This window comes from Lipophrys pholis (genome assembly GCF_963383615.2).
Source record: "Lipophrys pholis genome assembly, chromosome: 8".
NCBI classification, from domain to species: domain Eukaryota; kingdom Metazoa; phylum Chordata; class Actinopteri; order Blenniiformes; family Blenniidae; genus Lipophrys; species Lipophrys pholis.
In genome coordinates, this window is record NC_137630.1 from 9,231,133 (window position 1) to 9,251,715 (window position 20,583).

The 20,583-nt window shown below is 43.0% G+C and overlaps 1 protein-coding gene across 1 annotated transcript; it reads right to left on the reverse strand.

The window, feature by feature from the left end:
- Positions 1-233: 233 nt before the first annotated feature.
- tti1 (TELO2 interacting protein 1) lies at positions 234-20,308 on the reverse strand (the record flags this gene model as incomplete). The annotated part of the gene is made up of 13 exons (XM_080468538.1): positions 234-582; positions 2,922-3,009; positions 12,839-13,043; positions 13,344-13,484; positions 14,249-14,400; positions 14,750-14,917; positions 15,314-15,473; positions 15,552-15,953; positions 17,288-17,580; positions 17,737-17,908; positions 18,830-19,082; positions 19,160-19,497; positions 19,583-20,308. The coding sequence occupies 13 exons, from the start codon at positions 20,306-20,308 to the stop codon at positions 387-389; spliced, it is 3,294 nt and encodes a 1,097-aa protein (XP_080324664.1). The 3' UTR covers positions 234-386.
- Positions 20,309-20,583: the final 275 nt, after the last annotated feature.

Sequence of the window (20,583 nt, forward strand, 5' to 3'; positions counted from 1 at the left end):
TAAATGGAGGACACATTTTGGTGATTATCTTTCAAGTTCAGAAACATTTCTCTCTCTCTCTTCAGGGCCGCCAGCAGCAAAATGACTGTGTTCAGAGAGGCAGTGAGACTGGAGGATGAATAATTCAAACTGGCGCGGCGGTTCAGAATGAGGTATTTCCTCCAAAAATACAGCGATGACATTAAAAGGAATAGCTAAGATACCATTTGCATTCCCGGTGGATGGCTGCGAGAAACGTCACTGATGTAGGAGAGCTGTCAGTTTGAACCCGGGCGTCCTCACTCGCCTGCCTGGCGCTCGCCGTTTGTACCTGACGGCTGGTTTTTCCAGACCCGTCGGATCCGCCGCGGTCTGATCGAAGAGTCAATCGCGTCGATCGGCCGTCCTCAGCCGACCGGGCCGAACTCCTCGCGCAGCAGCTTCAGCACGTTGTCCGAGAACTCGTCTCGGGGCCGGCCCATGCCGCCCAGCCGGATGGGCAGGAGGTCCGGGTGAGGCGGGGCGTAGGAGTCGGCGCAGTGCACCTCGTTCAGAGTGAACCAGAAGGCGTCGGGATCCACCTGGATGAGGTGTCTGAAGACGCTGTGCAGACAAGACAAGACACACACACACACACACACAACAGGATTCGCTCAGGGCTGTTTGCGTTGTGTATAATATCTATTATGTGGGAGAAGTAAAAGAAAAAGAGCAGCTTCATTTTAATCCAAACTGACAACCGGAGAAGTTTTGTTTCACTATTATAACTCTAAACATTTTTCATTCCCTCCATCAATCTGAGTATTTTCTACAAAACCTTTCAGAGACTGTGGACGTTTACCTGAATATTACGGTGAAGCTAAAAACATTTAGTGGTTAGTGAAGAGTGATTAAAAACTACAACTATCTTTAGTGTGTGTGTGTTCAATTGTTTGTTAAAAGAAAATAAATAGAAGTTACAAGAAAAAACTTTGAATGTAAATAATTGATGCTTTTAAATTATGCAAGAAAAAAGTGGTGCAGGGTGACTATAGTGTATTTTCAACATAAACTCTGAGTTAAGTCATATTTAGAGTGTGTAGACAAAGAACTGAGAATAATATCCAAGTTCACAGTTTTCTGTGCTCAAAAATAACTTTAATAACTTTTGGCACATTGTATTGCGTAATACTGGAATGATTTATACACATATTATATATATAATATATATATATATATATACACAATCTTGACATGTGGAATCCTTCATTTTAATCATTCCTGAGAGCTCTATGATGGGTTATAGTTACAAAACAAGCAGCTTTGCTTATTTTTGCCACTCGTCTCTTATGAATTTGGTGATAAGAACTTGGATTTGTTCAGATTTAACAGATGGTGAAAGACCTTTAATTATTCAACCCCAGAGATATAAATATGGATCACATTCAAACGGCGATAATCCTGGTTAGACCATGAGATTAGACACATTAGATCTGATGAAGCTGGTCAAAGTGGAGCTTTTTCTAATTTTATGTTGACAAACAACTTGACTGACTTCAGTTTCAGGGACTGAGTGAAAAACCTGTAGAGATGAGTATCGCTGAGAAACCACGGAAATTAATTTGAACATGCGTCCCGACTTTAACCGAAACCCTGAACACTCAACAAATAGCCAATGAAACTTTAGCAACTATTTCAAAAGGTTCCATAGTTGTTGAGCGTCACTTAATTTGGGGCCGTTCTCAGAAAACTTTCAGCAGATTAAAAAGGGCGAGAAAAAGAGAAATAAGCCTTCAGGTTGTGGTCGTTTTCCAGATACTTCTGCACTTCTTTCATGATACTTTACTTCACTGGATGTCCACGGACAAAATGAATGCTGGGCAGAGAAGAGAATGCTCCATTTTCTCTCGGCATCGTCACACCAGTGTTGCACGACGTGCGGCAAGAGATCTGCATCTGTGTTTGTATATTCTAATATTCTACCGATGAAAATTTCTATTACATTCTATTGTTTTACATATCTGCACTGTAATTACATTCCACTAATGTGAATCAGGTAAGAGTACAATTCTCAAGTTGTTTAGTGTCTGACCTTTCTTGTCGCTTTCAGATTATATATAAATATGTTCCATGTTTGTCAGAGGGATTTTTTTTGCCTCCAACACTTTCAAGCATCACCACTGGCTGCACCCAAAAGAAGTGTCTCTTGGGCCTCGTTCACACTGCAGGGAAATGAGACTCCATTCAGATGTTTTGCTCACAAGTGACTCATATTCAACCTGTTTTGTGGACTTGTGAGAGCTCCACTTCTTATTTTTTCACACCAGACCCAGGCCTCGTTCATATGTGGCACCAATTGGGATATCTTTCTACATGCGACTGCTTCGTCATCGACGTGTGACTGACGTCACGGGTAAGCGCCGGAGGAAGCGGCTCCGTCAAAATGTTAAAAGTGTAAAAGCTGTGTTCTCTTTTCTTCGTCATTCCCTCATTTTGTCTGGACTTTGTCGTCTCGTATTTAACAACCACTTGAAAATGGATATACATGCGCTGATCGGTGTTGCCAGATACGACTCATACCTTTTAACTTTGTTTGTTTTGTGCATTTGTGTGTTTAAGGTGTGTTTTTTTTATTACACCTAAAATAGTTTTATGGTTTTAACATGATTCCTACACAGGCTGAGATTTGGGCTGGTTTTTATTCAGGTGTGTGGGTTTTACATTGTTTGGGCTGGAAACAGTGAGTCCCATCTTATGCGCTCTGAAGCCCGAAACAGTCGGGTCTGACCACGTTCACACAGCAGTCTGATGGAGTCGCATTGAAAATGCAGCGTGAACGATCTCGCAAAAATATCGGGATTGAGCATCAAGACCTGCGGTGTGAACGAGGCCTGGTCGTCTGGAAAATACCGTATAAAACCCGAAAGTTGCAGCATAACTCAGTAATAGGTTATTTTTTTTACCTGAGACAGGCCTCCTGCAGTCTGATTGGCTGCCTGCAGCTCAGGTAGGGCAGACAGGCTTCACACACGGCGTCCAGGTCGGCTTCACCTGAGGAAGATCCACACTCGGGTCATATGAACAGATAAAACATTGTGATTCCGAGTGTGTGACTGTCTGTGTGTGTGCAGAGCACGTCATGTCAGAGTGTGAGGGCTTTAGAGGAAGATGATAAAAGATGAAGAGAGCGAGAGCGGGGAAGATGAAAGCCGTCTGGACTTTACCTCAGCTAAATCCTAATGAGCCGAGAGAAAGTGCTGAGACGACCGAGGGGAAACTTCACAGCGGGCTGTTTGCACATTTCGCACCCTTTCCCCTCTTTGAGGAGACGATGTGTGTGAGAACGAGCTCATGTTCCCCGACCTACCTGCCTCCTGCTCCCTCCGCCCACTTGACTTCTCTCTCTTTCATCTCATCTCCTCTCTCTCTCTCTCTCTCTCTCTCTCTCTCTCTCGCTCACTCGCCCCATCCTTCCCAGCAGACATTTAGCAAATCCCTAAGCCGCGAAACCGGGCTACCTTTCAAGCCTCATTTCAAAACATGTCTCTCTCCCTCTCTGCTTACTCTATTTGCCAATTCAAGCCACACTCGGCTTGAACCGGGTCCGCTCGCTGTGCGCGGAGAATAAAAGCAGCAGTGCACATTTCAGAGTTAAATGGGATTATTTAGCAGGCGCTTTTATCCTCTTTCTTCCTCCCTTTCTGGTGCTGCAGTCGTAGCCTGTAGTCTTTTGTGCAATCAAGGTGCTTGCAGGGAAGCGGGGAAGTGAGAAATACTAAAGAGGAGAGAGGCCAGGTGCTGTTAGATTTCTGCGGTAAATGAGTAACGGGTGGAATCGGAGCTGAAGCTGGAACCGGAGCCCGGGATGTATTATTTGCTTCAGTCGGTCTGTTTCTGTCTGTCTGTCTCTCTCTCTCTCTCTCTCTCTCTCTCTGTGACTAAGGCTTGGTAATTGGCTTGCTGCAGGCGTCCCAGAGGTGAGCTGGAGCCAGATCGGTATTCACACGAGTGAAGGCTGCAGCCGCTGACTGTTTTCCCTCCTGCTCTTTCACATTTCTCCATCTCCCACACTAAAACCGCTCCGATTCTGACGGGAAGGTGCCCGAAAAGAAAACCCAGACGTGGGGAAGCGATCCTCCGTGTGAACTAAAAGGCGAGACATCCTTTAGACGACGGTTACAAGCACAACATGCGGGGAGGAGAATTAATTCTTTATGACAACGTCACATGAAAAAGTACTTTACAAGGTCAAGACACGAGTTCTTCTCAATTCTGCTCAATATGAACAAACCTGCCATTAAAAAGCCGTTGCATAGTTCTGATTCCTCTTCCTGCTCTGCATCAGTCTTGTATTCATGAGCTCATAAAAACTTATGTTCACTTTGGTTCGCAGAATTCTCGAGGTCTCGTCTTCATGGACGAGATTCTTCTTGTCTTCTTGTGTTCTACAGCATTTCTCTAAAGCGCCAAACGTTAACAGACAAAGAAGAAAATCCCCCAATGACCCTTCAGGGTTGTAATTTCATTAAACTACTGTGTCATGTACAAAGAAAACGTGCATATCCTGGGATGGCAACAGGAAAAAATGAAAGGCTCCCTGAAGCTGAAGGCATTTCAGCAATTTCTAACCATTTTATAGCATTTTAGCTGTATTTTGAACAAAAGCAACATAATAAAAACTAGAATAAATCTTACATATTAAAAATAAATCAGTCTTTCTTATGAAAAGTCAGATTATGAAGGATTAAAATAAGCTGCTACCTTTCATCATTAAGTCCATTCTCCTTCTCATCATAAACTTGATGTTTCACTTTCAAACATCGCTTTTCTTGACAAAGTGTCCAAGAGTCTCGCTGATCTCATCAATCTTTTCCCCAGTTTTAAGCCTCACTGTGAATTTCACTGTCGCCATTCCCGGCGAAAAATTTGTTCTTGACATCTTTGTCAATATCTGACACCGATGATTCTTGGTCTCGTGTTAAAAACGTCGTATTTTCCCAGAAAATACTGCCAACGATCTCGACTGTAACAAGTCACGTGCAAGATGTCTGACTAAGAGTGAAATGAAACGGGCATTCTCATTGGTCGAAGTCCTTCATTCTCAGCCAATCACTGATCCGTTTAGTAATTCTTTGTTCAAGACGATTAATTTCCTGTTTGTAGCGAGACACTTAATTTTGATTGAAGTAACCTTTTCCTTGATAGCAATAAAATATAGGTACCTCACCCTCCCTGACATTTTCATAAAAATTCTAAATCTACAGGAAATTGCCATCCCTGCATAAAGACAAACAAAAGACCTTTTTTATGATTCCCAACGAGACATTTTGAATTATTTGCTGCTCCAACAAAGAAAGACACATTTTAGGAAAGCTGTGATTTCAATGTTTCCAAAGAGATTGAGAGCAGCGTGTTGGAGTCTCCTAACGCCATTGTGGTGGAAACAAACATCCAAAAGGCAGCAAAATGTCACCGCTTTCACTTGAAAAGGTCCTGTAAACAGGCTGCAGAGCAGATAAAGCCCTGTGATGTATAGAGCCCCCCAGGGAGTCCTTGATCTGAGATTAGGGAGCATTGACATGGAGCAGAAGCCAAAGGCGCACCACTTAAACATTGTAATTTACAGTTTTAATTTGTCCACGATGACCAGACAGTTAACTGAAATCCTTGGCAGTTAAACATCTGTCAGCACTTTTCTGGTCAATCGGATTACATTCAGTGTAGGTGCAAAGACTCACTCACGTGGCATCAAGAGACGGGATATAAAGACGCGTCATCCACAGAAAATGAATGACTGCCGTCATGTGTTGATGGTATGAGAACCACGGCGAAACAGAGGATGCACCCGGCCTCTGTGTGCGCGTAATAGAGGGGAGGGTATTTTATGGCCATACATTACACCTCCTTATGGCTGTTGAGCATGCTTTAAATGTCACAGCCTACTTAAGAGCTGTTGCAGTCCATGTGCATCCCTTTATGGATGCAGCTTTTACTGCTGCTCCCAGCAGGGTAAAGACTGTGGCGCCGCGAAGTAGCACCGGTCGGCTCAAGCTGTTCTCCAGAATGTGAAAAGGCAACTTGTTCAGTTTGTCTTAAAGGGACATTTTTATTGAAATCGTTAGATTTTTACTCAATGAAAACTGATTTTCAGATTCTTCAATTGCAAACACAGCATATTAACAAGGGCAGTACATAAACCTATAACATGATTACAAAACAATGGAGTGGTTGTGACCAATTAGGATTTTTGATGTCATTTGAAAACCCCCCAAAAAAGAATAAAGAAAAAACATTACTTCCACAGTTTTTGCCTTTGAAGAACTTTGAACTGGTTAGTGCTTCAAAAAATCTCATCCTGTCTACCGACCATCCCTCCATCCCTCCATCCATCCATCCATCCATCCCTCCATCCAGAGGGCCAAAATGGCACGGATTATTTAACCATGTATGAGAGTTTGAGCTCCTAATTGAACATAAACTAAACCAACTAAACTAAATATACTTTATATAACTTTCTGAATAGAAACACTTGCACTTGATAGTTTCAGCTTTAAAGTGTATTCATTTTTACAATATTTAAGGAATATTTGCAATTGACATTGGTGTCAAAAGTGGCACATCTTTTCTGGAAACCATGCATTGATTTGGGGGGGGGGGGGGGGGGGGGGGGCGGCAGTTTGAGGCAGTAGGTAGCCACACACTGCGAGTTGAGGAACAGATTTTACAAACAGGCCACCCTGAAGGGTCTACATTGACGTGTTTATATCATAATTACATGAAGACAATAAATTGAATATGACCAACATCTGTGGAGTCACGTGTAACTGTTTTATGGTCTTGTAATACCAATTTGTACCACAAGATGACAACTGGATCACATTTTGCTTTTGTCCCAGTCTGAAAAGAAGATACTAAGGTATTAACATTGTAGGGTAACTAGTCACAGCCCCCGGCTAGCTCATTTGGTAGAGGATGAGACTCACAATCTCCAGGTAGTGGGTTCGTGTCCCACACCGGGGCGCCACCTTCCCGTGGGCTCACCATCCACAGGAAAGGTTCTTAATCGGTGCGATGTGATCTGGGTGACAGTGCTCAGACTGCCACCCCCGCGACCTGGAAACGGATAAGCGGGACAAAATGGATGGATGGTAACTAGTCACTGAGAAAACCTTAACTGGAGTTCATCGATGTACCAAAATCGTCAGCTTGGCTCCATAAAATTATTGTCCTGTTTCAGCCCCAGTTTTAGGAGGTACTATAATCCTATGTTGAAATAAGGCTCAACATCATTTAAAGGTGAACCACGCCTGCCTTGAACAAAAACACACAACTAAATATGAAACAATACCAGCACAGGAGGAAAAATTTGTATCTGTGTCAAAAAATATGAGGAAATTACCCAAAATCCACACTAACTGCAATGACTATTTTACTAAAGTGTGACTCCTCTTTGTGACACAAAATCAAGTAAATGTTGGAAAAAATTATGAGGTCAATCAGTATTTTTTCTTTTTTGTAAGAAAATTGTGTTACTTTGCCTCAACCAATTACCCTTTTTAGTGACAAGTTTTTTTTTTTTTTTTTTATTAAGGCTGACTGTTACTTATTTCTGGCTGTGGTGACAAGGCAGACGGAAACAGCAGGCGGTATTCACAGTAACAGAGCTATAAGCCTCCCAGCTGACAGCTGAGTGGAGAGGCCATTATTTTTCTTGCTTTGGACATTACTGTGAGAAAACAGCGCCTGGCAGGTCTGGCTGGGATCGAAATGGTAAAAAAAAATTAAAGAAAGGGATGGTCTGAATGTTTTATAATGACACTCGCCTGCAAATCCATTATAATAAGATGATGTAATCCAAGATGAGATAAGATAGAATAATCTTTCATAGGTTAGATGAGATCAAATAAGTAAATTAAAGACCAGACCAGACAAGATAAACCCAAATAAGATCAATCAAGACAAGCCGAGATAAGATAAGATAAACCCAAATAAGATAGATCAAGATATGACAAAATATGCCAAGATTAGATAAGATAAACCAAGATAATACAAGACAAGTTAAGATAAGACAAGCTGAGATAACAAACTGAGAAAGGCCAAGAAAAGGAAATAATATAATAGTTAATGAATGACAAGAAAAGATGAGCCGATAAGACCATAAGAGATAAGATATCTCTAGTACAAGCTCATATAATCCAAGATAAAATGAGCCAAGTCTAGATAAGACAAAGTCAGATATACCAAGATAGATAAACTCAGATAAAGATGGCAATGCGAAGACTGACCAAGAAAAGATAAGCAAAGGCTAAAATAAACAAAGCTAAACTAAAAAAAGCTTAATTGATTCCACATGAGAGAAATTCCCACATCACAGATGTACTGAAAGTAATTATAGGAGAGACTGAAATTAGATTACACAGAAATGGAAAATATATGCGCGCTGCTCCAGTACAACACCATTACCACAACCTCTCAATTTACAAATGTATAATATCCTTCTGTTTGCTTCGACTCATGGAATGATTTCAGTTTTATTTATCATTTTATTGTAGAAGGTTGTAGTTTGCAGTGCTGTGGGGGAGGACTGCTGTCTATTGATTTCTGATTAAAACTTCTCAAGCGGAATCCTTTTACCTTTATAAAGGCAGAACTCGAAAATGGACCACCATAGTGGGAACATCAAAGTAACCTTGTTTTTGCCTCTGAGGATTATAGAAGATCACCTTTATTCTGCTGATTATATTTGAAATACTGTGTTAACATCATAGCAAGGAGCCGGCGTGGAGCACTTCAAACCAAACTGTGAGCTGAATGTATCATTACATCTCTAATGATGCAACTGGAGCTGCAGAGCTGCACTTATTTCCTCTTTCTCTTGTGGCATATAAAGAGTTTCTAAAGGAAATAAACTCACAAAAAAAGTAAAGATTGAACCAAACTTACCTCTTACGCCATGTGTTTTAAACTTGACTAGCATCAGAGTCAAATACATAAACTTAAATGTAGTTTTATGTTTCTGATTGTAATAAAACTAATCAATATTCAAATCAAGAAATGATGTCAATGATCCTCAGTCTATTACAAGAAAAACACAGGACTTCACTCAAACACTCACATCCAATCAAGAGTCACTAAATAACTTAAAATTACAACAAATATACATGAAACTTGTTGTATTTTTATTTCCCTATTGCCATGTGTTCGGGTTATGAAAACAGGCTGTTGCAGTCTTTTCCTTTATGTACAAAGCAGTGACAGTCCTGAACAGTCCAATTAAAAAAAACAACATCTCATCTCTCTGCAGCTGACTTATATATTCATTAAGTTAAAAAAAAACCTCAAAAGAAAATAGGTAGGACTTTTAAAGGTGGCCATATTTATGTTCAACAGTTTTGAAGGGGCGGTAATACCTGTCAATGACATCATAATAATTATGGCTAGTCTAAAAGTAATAAAGCCAATAAAGTAAATAAACCAATAATATAAGAATTAGCTGGATATTCACTGCAGCTAATAACATAATAATATATAAAACAGTATGTTTAACAAATACAACTTTTTTATGCCCATTTGCTTTTCTAAAAAAGGAACTGCAGATGACATTATCAGCAAATCCATTCATTGTGGAAATACTGTGCAGCACTCTCTCAATTACAGTTGAAAGAAGTTTTACTATTTGATAACTAAATCCAGGTTGCACAGTGGAGCAGCTAAGAAACTTTATAAGACTCCTACAATCGCAAAAACTCTCACATCTAAACTAACTAATCTGGTTTCAGTGATTCTCTCCTGATGAGTCGTAAAAGTGAGTCTTTGGCCTGTTTTCATCATTGTAAGTGTAATAAACACTAAAAGTCTATTCACACTCCTTGGCAGTAGGTGGCGATGGTGGTTGGTTTGAAACTTAATACAGTTTCGGTTCATATTTGCGCAACAAAGTCTGTTAAAATTGGCTTTGACGTTTAGAGTATATAACTAAAATGCAGAGAAATATTGACATTTCTACATTTGCTGGTCATTTAATGAGTTTTTACGTTGGCATACTGTAATATTTAGTTTGACTATCAAAGGTTGAGCCATATTTCAACTGAATCAATCTAAAATGTTGAATATTTTTGTGACCATCAAGTGGCTCCCAAAGCCAGACAAGTAGAGAATCACAGTTTTAGACTTTATGATTTGACTGTATTATAAGTAGTTCAACTTTTAACAAGAGAAAACTTTAAATCCTCTGTGAGATATTAAATAAATGTGAAGTGAATCAACACACAAGCTGTTCTTACACTATAAGAATATTAAAGACTGCCTTCATTGCTGTTTTATAAGGTGTGTTCAGAGTTGGAGTTTGGTTCCGAGTCCTTTCTCCTTTCAGCTTTTCCTCGGCGACCAACACCTGGGGAAATATGTGGCTCTTTAGTAGCAAAACATTAATGCCACTGGTGGGCAGGTGCTCTGCTGTGGCCTCATTATTGCTCATTATATCAATGCTGCAGTTAAAAACAGGGTTGTCCAGAGGTTAATGTGTGGCAGGGGAAACCCAAAACAACAGGCTAAAGAGGCTAAAAGGCTCCAAAGGGTGATGACACACGTTTCCTAATGCACATTGCCATTTTATCAAACCATGTCAAAAAAATAAAAAAATAAATAAAACCAGTGCAGTTTTAAGAAGGTTGCATTGTAAAAATGCCCCAACTAATGCGACTTCTTCCAGACGTTTGCTAAAACTGGAGACGGCTACAGACGGCTTCCCTGTTGGTTGCACCGGATGGCTTTTCTCACCTTTTCTATGAAGCTCAGCTCAGAAGCTTGAACAGTGGGAGCACTGACAGGGACAAGAGGGGGAGAATCGTCAGACCATGAAATCTCACTGCCGCCAATTCTTCCTGATCAGATGAGGAAATAAATCTCACTCCTCCTCCCCCGCTGAGGACTCATCTCCTGGTTTAAACACAGCTGCTTTTATTCTAATCCTGAACTGAAGACACAGATCTTCAAACACAGTGTGGGTGTGTTCCCCCTCGCAGGTTCGCTGTCGATCTGGAGCAAACTTTGATTTAGAAAACGATCATTTGTGTGAGTCTGAACCCTGCAGACTGAATCCCTTCGGGGGAAAAAAAAGAGGCCTTGATCAGCTTCTACACATGCTTTGGTGCACTTTTGCCTTTATAACTTAACCTAGATAAAAAAAAAAGAGATAATGAAGCGTTAAAGGTCATCGCTCATCTTAACTCCATGTCATTCAAAATTACTTATTGTCCTTCTATGCTGTTCTTAAATGCCTTTTTTTAATGTATTTCTTTGGAAAGCACAGTGATTTACCTTGTGTCCGGTGCTAGAGAAATGTATTTGCCTTGCCTGATACTACGATCCAGACTGAAGAACGTCAGCACCCGTGCGAGTACTGCTTACGTCTGTCCTACCAGCACATGTGAGACGAGTGAGTACGACAAAAAGAGAAAGACAGGGTGAAAACAAAATGGCTCTTTGAGGAGAACGACGGGAGCCAGAGATGCTCCGGTTGACCAATAACTTCAGTTCACTTCATGGTATTTTGTAGTGGACGGGTTTATGAGAGAGTTCATGCAAAAGGCTCCGACACCAGTAAAACACAAGAACACACGAGTTTGGGTTTTTCTTTACGTTCCATGCGTACGTTTCATTTTTGTGATTCTCAAAGCTTCTCCGTGTTACCTCTGCTTCATGTTGTGTATTAAAGCACGCAGACATTCTGGGTTCAAACCACATCGTTGGGTGTGCAGAGAGCCTGCCTCCCTTTGCTCTGCACTGCAGTTTCTGTCACCGGTAAATCTGCGGCTGGCTCCGAGCGGGCTGCAGACAGAGCTGCCACCTCTGTGACTCATGGTGTCACCAGCTGCTTACGTCTCAACCCACAGCGAGGACGGAAACTTTCACCAATATTCATGCTGTCACACACTTCAGCTCCTCACTGTGTCCATGAAGGACAGAGTCACATACATAAAGAATCTTCTCTAATGATTACACTTTTGAAATGACAGATAATGAAAGGAACAACTGCAACAGATGTGATTTAAAAGCTGCCTGCCAGAGTGACGACTCGGTCTCAAATACAAGAGACTGGCACCAACTACAAAATAAAGATTATGTGATGGTCTTCTTAAAAAGATGCAGCCTGTCTTCAGCTTTCACGTCTTTTAAACACAATCCAGATCACTGCTCCAGAAAAACATAAACTCTCAGATCGTAATCTCAGCTCTAATAGTTTTACTGCGGTACAATACTGCCACCTGGTGGTAAAAATAAGTCACTGAGCAAATGTGTTAAAGTGGCCAAGGTATCAATGATTGTGAGACTTAAATGTGTCTACAAAATATACAACTTTGCCCAAATGTAAAAATATAATGTATTAAAAAATTATGAAATAGAAAAGATGTTACTTCCTTATGCAGACATTTTTTTCCCCAATGAGGTGGAAGTGTCTATCGCACGCTAACAAGTCTCAATGTAAATGAAAGATAAATAAAATGTAAGATAAAGACCATAAAGCCATGAAGTCATTGTACAGTTGTGTTTTCCCATTTCGAGTCCTGAATGCAGCTCGACACTGGTTTGCATGTTTTTAAAAGAAACTCTGAAGTCAAATGTATTACTACTTAGCACACACTTTATCTATAAATAATCAAAATGTGGAGAAGCAACACTCATATTGCCATTTAAAGGCATCAGTGTAACATGCTGCAGGGTTTGTGAGCTCTTAAATTACTGACCCGAGTTGTCCAAATCATTAATACGAATGTGTTCTCGGTACACTTTTCACCAGGGTTCGACATTTGTGATATCTAAATAAATGTGTACAGGACGGCCCTGCTTGCTGTGTGTTGTGTTCTTCTAGCCATCTTACCGAGCTCCAGCCTCTGGCACAGCGAGCCCAGCCCCTGCAGCACGGCCAGCTGCAGCTTGTAGGCCAGCGTGTGGCTGTAGACCGGCCCGGCCTTGGCGCTGATCGGCGCCTGCCGCGCCAGAGAGGCGCTCAGCCTGGGCAGCACCTCTTTAGAAACTCTCCTCCTCAGGAAGTCGCCGCAGGCTTCGCCCAGCGTACACAGCACCTGGCGCATATCGGAAAAGCACAGCTCGTGGTCAAAATAGCAATCAAACAATTAGAACTCCAAATTTTCAAAAGAAATACAATATGTAAAAAAAAATTGTCCTGAAAGTGATGGGCTGAAAAGTTTAGAATTTACAGAGAATGGGAATAACACTAGAGCTTTATTTATTACAGTAAAAAAATGTTTTTAAAGATCCCTAAACTACCTACAATAAAACATCCTGCCAAACTAAAGCAATATGTGTGAGAATATGCAACAAAATTCCTCAAACAGTTAAAAATAAGCTATTTTGTTGAGTACCCTGAAGGCTCGGAGGACGGCGAGCGGGTCGTCGGTCGTGAGTCTCTGCAGCAGCGGTGGCCAGCAGCGGTGAGCCAGAGGCAACAGCTCGTTCTCCCGCTCACTCAGTACGTGCACACAGAGCTCCAGCACATCCAGCACCTTCAGACAGAAAACACTTTATGCACATCTTTCCAACACAAACACACACCAAGGTGAACGTAAAGCTTTGAGTCTTTGGGTCAAACACCTGCAGCTTGCTTTTCTACTTTTTTTGTTTACATTTTTTTTTAACTCTCCTGGCTTCAGCTTCGGGAAGTGATCAATTCATCACTGACTCCCAGTTCCGATTCTGGGTCAGTCAGTGGAGGAACAGCTGGAGAACAAACCCAAAGTGTGAATAACAACTTTTCAAAGTCATTGACTATGACTGGAGGTGAAGCCGAACTACTTGCTGGGATTGAAAAAAAATAAATGGAACAATGAATATAAAAGGCTGGATAAAAAACAACTACAAAAAGGTCATGATAATAGCTGAAATGTTGAGATCTTTATATTCAAGTAGGATTATGTGTTGAACATGTTGCTTATCAGTTAGATTAAATAAAACCATAATAAGACAGACTTAGTTGTGTGTGTGTGTGTGAGAGTGAGTGTGTTCACCAGTGTTTGGTTTCACTGTAATTCACAAATCAAGAGATGACGTGCCGAGTCTTTCAGGAGACTTTACCATCACACGCACGCACGCACGCACGCACGCACGCACGCACGCACGCACGCACGCACGCACGCACGCACGCACGCACGCACGCACGCACGCACGCACGCACACACGCACACACGCACACACGCACACACGCACACACGCACACACACACACACACACACACACACACACACACACACACACACACACACACACACACCTTGAGTCTGAGCCGGAGGCTGGGGTCTGACAGCAGGTGAACGCAGCGCTCAAACACGTCTTTGGTGATTCTGATGTGAAGAGGAAGCTCAACCTTCACATCAGGATCAGTGATGTCGTCTACATCCTCACTCTCAGCAGGAGGAGGGACCTCTGCAAGCGAAACGGAGAGTTAGACAAGTGGTTAAATGCTATTACAAACATTTACAGATATTGAGACACTTATGGGTGTTTACAGAAACTAAGACTTTACAGACACAGATCTTTAAGGACACTTATAGACACATTTACAGACACAAACTTGCAGACACTAACCCACTACATGTACAGACATTTGCATCAGGTTTGTATTCATACACCAGTTAAAAAATGCAAGGAGCCAGGCAAACTACATTTCATTACATTTCTTTTCTATATTGAACATGATACACTGATTTGAAAGTAACATGCAAGACAACTGAACCTCTGAAGTCCTCTTTGGCTCTGTTAAAGACCATCTTACCAAGGTCTTCAGTTTCCTCGTCCTCCTCGATACCGATTCCCTCTGCCAGCTCTTTCTGTTTGCTGTAATCCAGCAGGAACTGACGGGCATTGAAAACTTCCTGATCCGAGGAGGTCTGCTTGGACTTGGACTTCCCAGTCCTGCTACATGTGGTGGGAAACCAGCGTGCTGTAGGGGGGAAACAAAAGTCCCACAAAAAAAGGTTAGGGAAACGCTGTAGTAAAGACATTTAGGTGATCATTATGGGTTCCTGAGTAACTTCCTTCAGTGAGGACATCTTATATCACATGGATCAGGTGACCCTGGTGAAGATCCCTGCTGAAAAGACCCACACTTTTTGTATATGTGTGTGTGTGTGTGTGTGTGTGTGTGTGTGTGTGTGTGTGTGTGTGTGTGTGTGTGTATAAATAAGATTTTTGCAGCGCTAACGTAGAGAAAGTGCGCCATATAAGCAAAGCAGCATGCAACATGCTGGGTGTGTTGTTTAAGTCGCAGATTAATATAATTAAAGGCGATGAAATGTGTGGAAAAGACTGTTGAGACTTTGAAACTCCTCTCTCGTACCCAGAGCCTTCATGAGTGCGTGCAGCACCGAACAGAAAAGTGGAGCCGTGTGGTCGTAGCTCAGATCCAGAGCCATCAGCACATCCTGAACGATGTCCCCGACCAGAGGCAGCATGCTGCAGTCGGTGTGGGCCAGCATCACCGTCAGCACCCGCGGAGCCTGGACAACAGGAGAGATGTGAAGAACAGCACGGCCACACTTCTTTGCAGCATTGAAATCTTCTCAATGTACAGCCACCTGTGGATGCTGGCTGAGCCTCTGCAGGTTGAGAGACACGTCATTGAGCAGGTAGTCCGAGTTCTCATTGATGAGTTCCTGCAGGGAGGCGTAGCCGCAGGCCTGACTGATGTCCAACATGGAGTGCAGCGCCGCCTGGCTGACCAGCAGCGTCTCCTCGCCGGCCTTCTCCAGCACGGCGTACAGAGAGGTCATCAGCAGGGGCCGGAAGTCACGTCCCAGTGCCTGAGCGAAGCAGGCCACGCCCTCCAGCTGGATGCACAGCTGCCAGATGTTGCTGTTGAGCTGGTGCACAATAGAGGAAGACGGCGACGCGGGAAGGGAGGCGGTCACCTGGAGAGCGCTGGCATTGGTGTAGCACGATTTGCTGGATATGGAGAGCAGTCCGGACGGGCTCAGCAGCTTCAGAAAGATGGAAGAGACGCTGATGTCACGACTTGTTTTTTTCAACTAATGTAACAGAGCCGACTCCTGGCGTTGCAAAATGTTGAGTGAGAGGATTCAGTTCAAACATTTTGATATCTTGATGATACGAACAGTCCTCACAGAGGAGGAGCAAATCTACTCCATTTGGCTAAATTTCACAAAAGACAAATCAAAACGATATGGATAAAGTATGTCACCTAAAAAAACTAAAAATTCAAGAAATGTAGAGATGAAGCCTAAAACATCTCAGCTATATGTATCCCTTCAGAAGAACAGCTTTGTGTTTGCTGCAAAACAAAACCGTGTACAATACGGTCATAAACCTGGGCCAGTGAAACAAATGTGTATAAATCCAAAAACAAACAATATTTCTTGAACCAAACTGATCTGTTGTAGATTCAGTTCTGGATGGAAAAGAGGATGTCTGAGCTCTGTATAGTAATTTACAGCTCAGTAGTTCACACCAAGGATTTTCTCATGAGCTGATTTATTTGACCTGCAGAGTCCGTGGAGTACAACAGACGATCGCTCCGTCTGGTTAAGATGTTCTGAGCAAATCAACTATACTTTTACATTTGAGTTCTGAATTCTACCCGTCGTTTTTCACCCTGAACATTTTACCATTTGAGTGTGGTATTAGACTCCACGTTCAGGCTGTTTGCATTTCATTTGCTCGTGGTCACATTGCTCCAGGATTCTTATTGGAAATTGATTTGAGCTTCTTTCTCACTCTGGCGTTGGACCGACCGCCGGTTGCTGGGAGAATAGTGCAGGGTTTCAACTAACAGCCGTGAACTTTCAAGACTGAATATTTCAGCTGGGAAGACGAGCAACTCTCAGTTAGCAGGTGGATAAAGTTGATATTTCTGTCTGTGTCATCCAGCCTCACTGAGGAACATCAGATGAACATGATGTTGTTCTATGGAAGAGACGGTCCAGCCTGCCTTTGTCATGTTTATTATAGATGCAGGCTGGTATGGATGGGAGACAGCCCCTATTTTAATTTACTTATCCCCTATATGCTAATTAACAATGATAATGTTAATGGGATTTACTTTAAAAGATAGGATTGTTAATCACTGCTAAGATCCATACACTGTTAAAAACACAATCCACTATGTTCACAAATTTATTTCAATTCAATTTGATTTGTATAGGGCCGAATCCAACACAATAACTTTAATGTGTGCTTTAGTGTTATACTTTTTTATAGTTTGTTAAAACTCTGAAATCATCTTAAAGGTAACATCTTAAAATTTTAGAAATATAATTTCTCTTCAAGAACTCCTTCGACAAACAGATCCTCCCACCTTCTGATCCTGTCGGTCTCTGTCCGTCTCCTCGCTGGCTGTAATCAGGTGCCAGTTGCTCACACTGGTGTATTCCTCCATGGCGGACATCACTGCTGCTTTGAGGTCTTCCTCGGTGGCGCAGTTCGTCTGGGCTTCAAACTCTGAACCCTGACCGTGTGCGGTCACGCCGATGCCCGCTGCACCTCTGACGGTCTCGTTCAGCACCATGGCGGCTTGTTTCCTGTAGGCCGAGGACTGGCGGTACAGGTCCAGGAGGTGGTCAGTGAGCAGGTAGATGTTGCCGTAATAACCTGACGATGTAAAAAGAAATAGTGGAAAATAAAGCTAAATAGAACCAAAATCCATGAGACAAGATACCGCTGTTATAGACGATGTGTGCTTTTCTACACATCTGTAATTAAAGATACATAAATCATTTATTCTCAGTAGTGATGATGGTCTCATACCTAAAGTGCGGCAGATCTCCATGAGCACACAGAAGATCCTGTCGTCTGTGAAGTAGAGAAAGTGTTTCCTCTGTACGTGAGTGGAGTGGGAGTCATGAGAGCCAGATTCAATGGCATCGCCGTAACTCCTCTCCTCCACGATGCGAACGTCCATCACATCCAGCTCCAGCACCTGCGCACACACACGGTGTTGTCTGTTAACTTTCAGAGGATCGGAGTTCGAAGAGTGTCACCATGACAGATTATACAAGTTCAGAAATGAAAGAGTGAGACAGAAAAATCTTTACTATTAGTTACATAAAGTGACAACGGCTGGAACCATTTCCATCTACAGGTATTACTCAGTACAGTAAGCAAGTACTTAATAAGTTTGATTTTGAATTGTGGGAGGAAGCCAAGAGTATCTGGAGGTGAAACATTTAAACTCCACAGAGAAAAGTAAGATAAACATTCATGTTCAAACCACGAAGCTTCTAACTCAGGTGTGTCAAACTCTTTTAGGTTGAGGAGCCACAACGTGCCTCACCTTCATATAGATTCAGCTCTTTGTTATCATGAGCATAGATTTGATATTTCAAACTGTCCTAACAAATCTTAACTCCATCATTTTCACAAGTTCTCTATATAATTTGCAGTCTTGATTCCTATAAGAAGATATTTTAGTGGAGTCAAAGTTCTAATAGTTTAACCTCACCTGGTTAAGGTTTTCATGGGCAGCTTCATGAAGCATTATTTTAGAATCTTTATAATCTGTGCAAAACTTTGACAACTGTGAGTTTGTGGAAAGCAGGTAACTCCACAACCAAATTTCACAGAATCGAAAAAGTCAAGACTGAAAGAGATTTTCTTCTGGGTCTTTGCTTTCAGCTCAAAACCAACATCCAAACTGAAAGTAATATGAACATACAGACAATTTAAATCTGAATGACAGCAGACAAAAAGCCCAGTATGGTTTTAGAAAGAATAATATTTTTTGTCTTGATTTTAAGAAAAAAAATCATAAAATGCATAAAAGTTTATGAGAAAAACAAAAAAAACAAAACAAAATCCAATTTAAGGTCATGAATATCTCTCCTGGTAACTGTGATCGTACCTGCATCAAAGCTTTTGAAATCCTCTCCAGATGTGCAGCGGAGTTGAGCACCACGGACACGAGCGGCCCCAGAACTTTCAAGTAGCCCAGAAACACGTTGAGGACGAACAGTTTCTTCTGGTCGTCCGAGGTCCTCATGAGTCTGGGAAGGGAGGTGGCCAGAGAGTGGAGGTTCTCCGACAGGACCTCGGTGAACGTCTGAGCGCTGCGGCTCCGGTTCCTCTGCGATATCTCCGCGAGAGCCGCCTCACACCTGGAGGAGACACGTTCTGTAAACACTGTGGAGCAAATCATCTCAGGACTGCTCCCTCGAGTTCGAGTGAATCAAACCTCTCTCTGACTCTGGGCTCGTCGTCATTCATGGCTCCTACCAGCGCTTCCAGCAGCGGCCCCACGCACTCCCCCAGTGCCTGGCTGCAGCCGGCCAGCAGGTGGTCCGCCAGCTCCACCGTCTCCAGCCTCACCCTCCAGTGCTGGTGGGCCGAGCTGCAGGAGATGACTTTCTTCAGCAGGATGCACAGTTTTCCCGCCGTGTTTTTCACCCAATCCGGAGTCCTGGGGACCACCAGCTGTCCGATCCTGCCCAGGTCGGCCGTGGGGGTCTTCTGTGACCCCGTCCCCTGAAGCTGGGCGTCTTCCATGACCAGCCCCACAGTCCTGGACCAGATCTGAAAGACGAAATGAGTCGAACAGATTAGTAATAACCAAGCACAGTGTAACAGTTTTAAGAAGATTAATTTAGCACGTAGATACCTTGATGGCCCTGACTGTGACTGCATGTCCTTGTCTCAGGTCTCCTGTAATGATCCTGGTGACCGCTGTCGTGATTCCAGGTAGGAAAGAGGCCATGATGCTGCCGACAGAACATCTCTCCTCTGAGGACGGCGCGACGTGCTCCAGAGGACAGTCGCACTGTAGAGTCAAAGCCTGGAGGCACTTCAGGGCCGCCGCCTGTATATCCCGGGATTTTTCCTTCTCCCCTAAAGCCAACAGCAGCGATATCGCAGCGCCGAGTCCAGGCAGCATCGCCGGCTCGAAAAGCTTGAAGACTATATCACCGTAGGCGGCGTGAAGCAGGGCGCATAGGCACCTCAGCACCGCCGACTTCAGCTCCTCTGACGTCTCGGCGGGGTTCCCGGGATCGGCGGGGGAGCAGACACAGAGGCAGAGCTCTGACAGGAGGTCACGGAGGGTCTCCCAGCTCCGCACGCACGTGTTTTCCAAAACGTAGCTCATGGCTTCCACCACGGCCTGCACCTGCTTGTCCTTCCGGGGCCCGGGGACTTTGAGGACGAAGCGCAGAGGGAAGAGGACGTACTCCTGGAGCTGCTGCAGCGTGGCATCGTTCACTTCTTTCAACTGGCTGCTCAGAGTCGCCACGTTGGTCGCCGTGGGCTCTCGGGTGAGCAGGACGCAGGCCGGGCGCAGGTAGGCAAAAGCGATCTTCGGATCACTGATCTGAGACATGACAGGTGGCATCACAGCGGTGGACACTTTACCGATGGGGGTATGAGACACAGCGATGATAACTTCTCAAATCCTGATGACAAAAAGTAAAATGAGCAAGTTGTTAGAGGTAGAAGAATCAAAGTTTTTGAAGATGTAGGTATGCATGCTGGTATCTGTGATAATGGTGAACCTGTAATGTGATTTATTTGATGTTTGGTGTATGTGTGTCTATAAGAACCAGGTAATATCTTGGACACCACTCAGTCGTTCCTCTCTCTCTAACAAGGGTTTATTCTTCCATCACA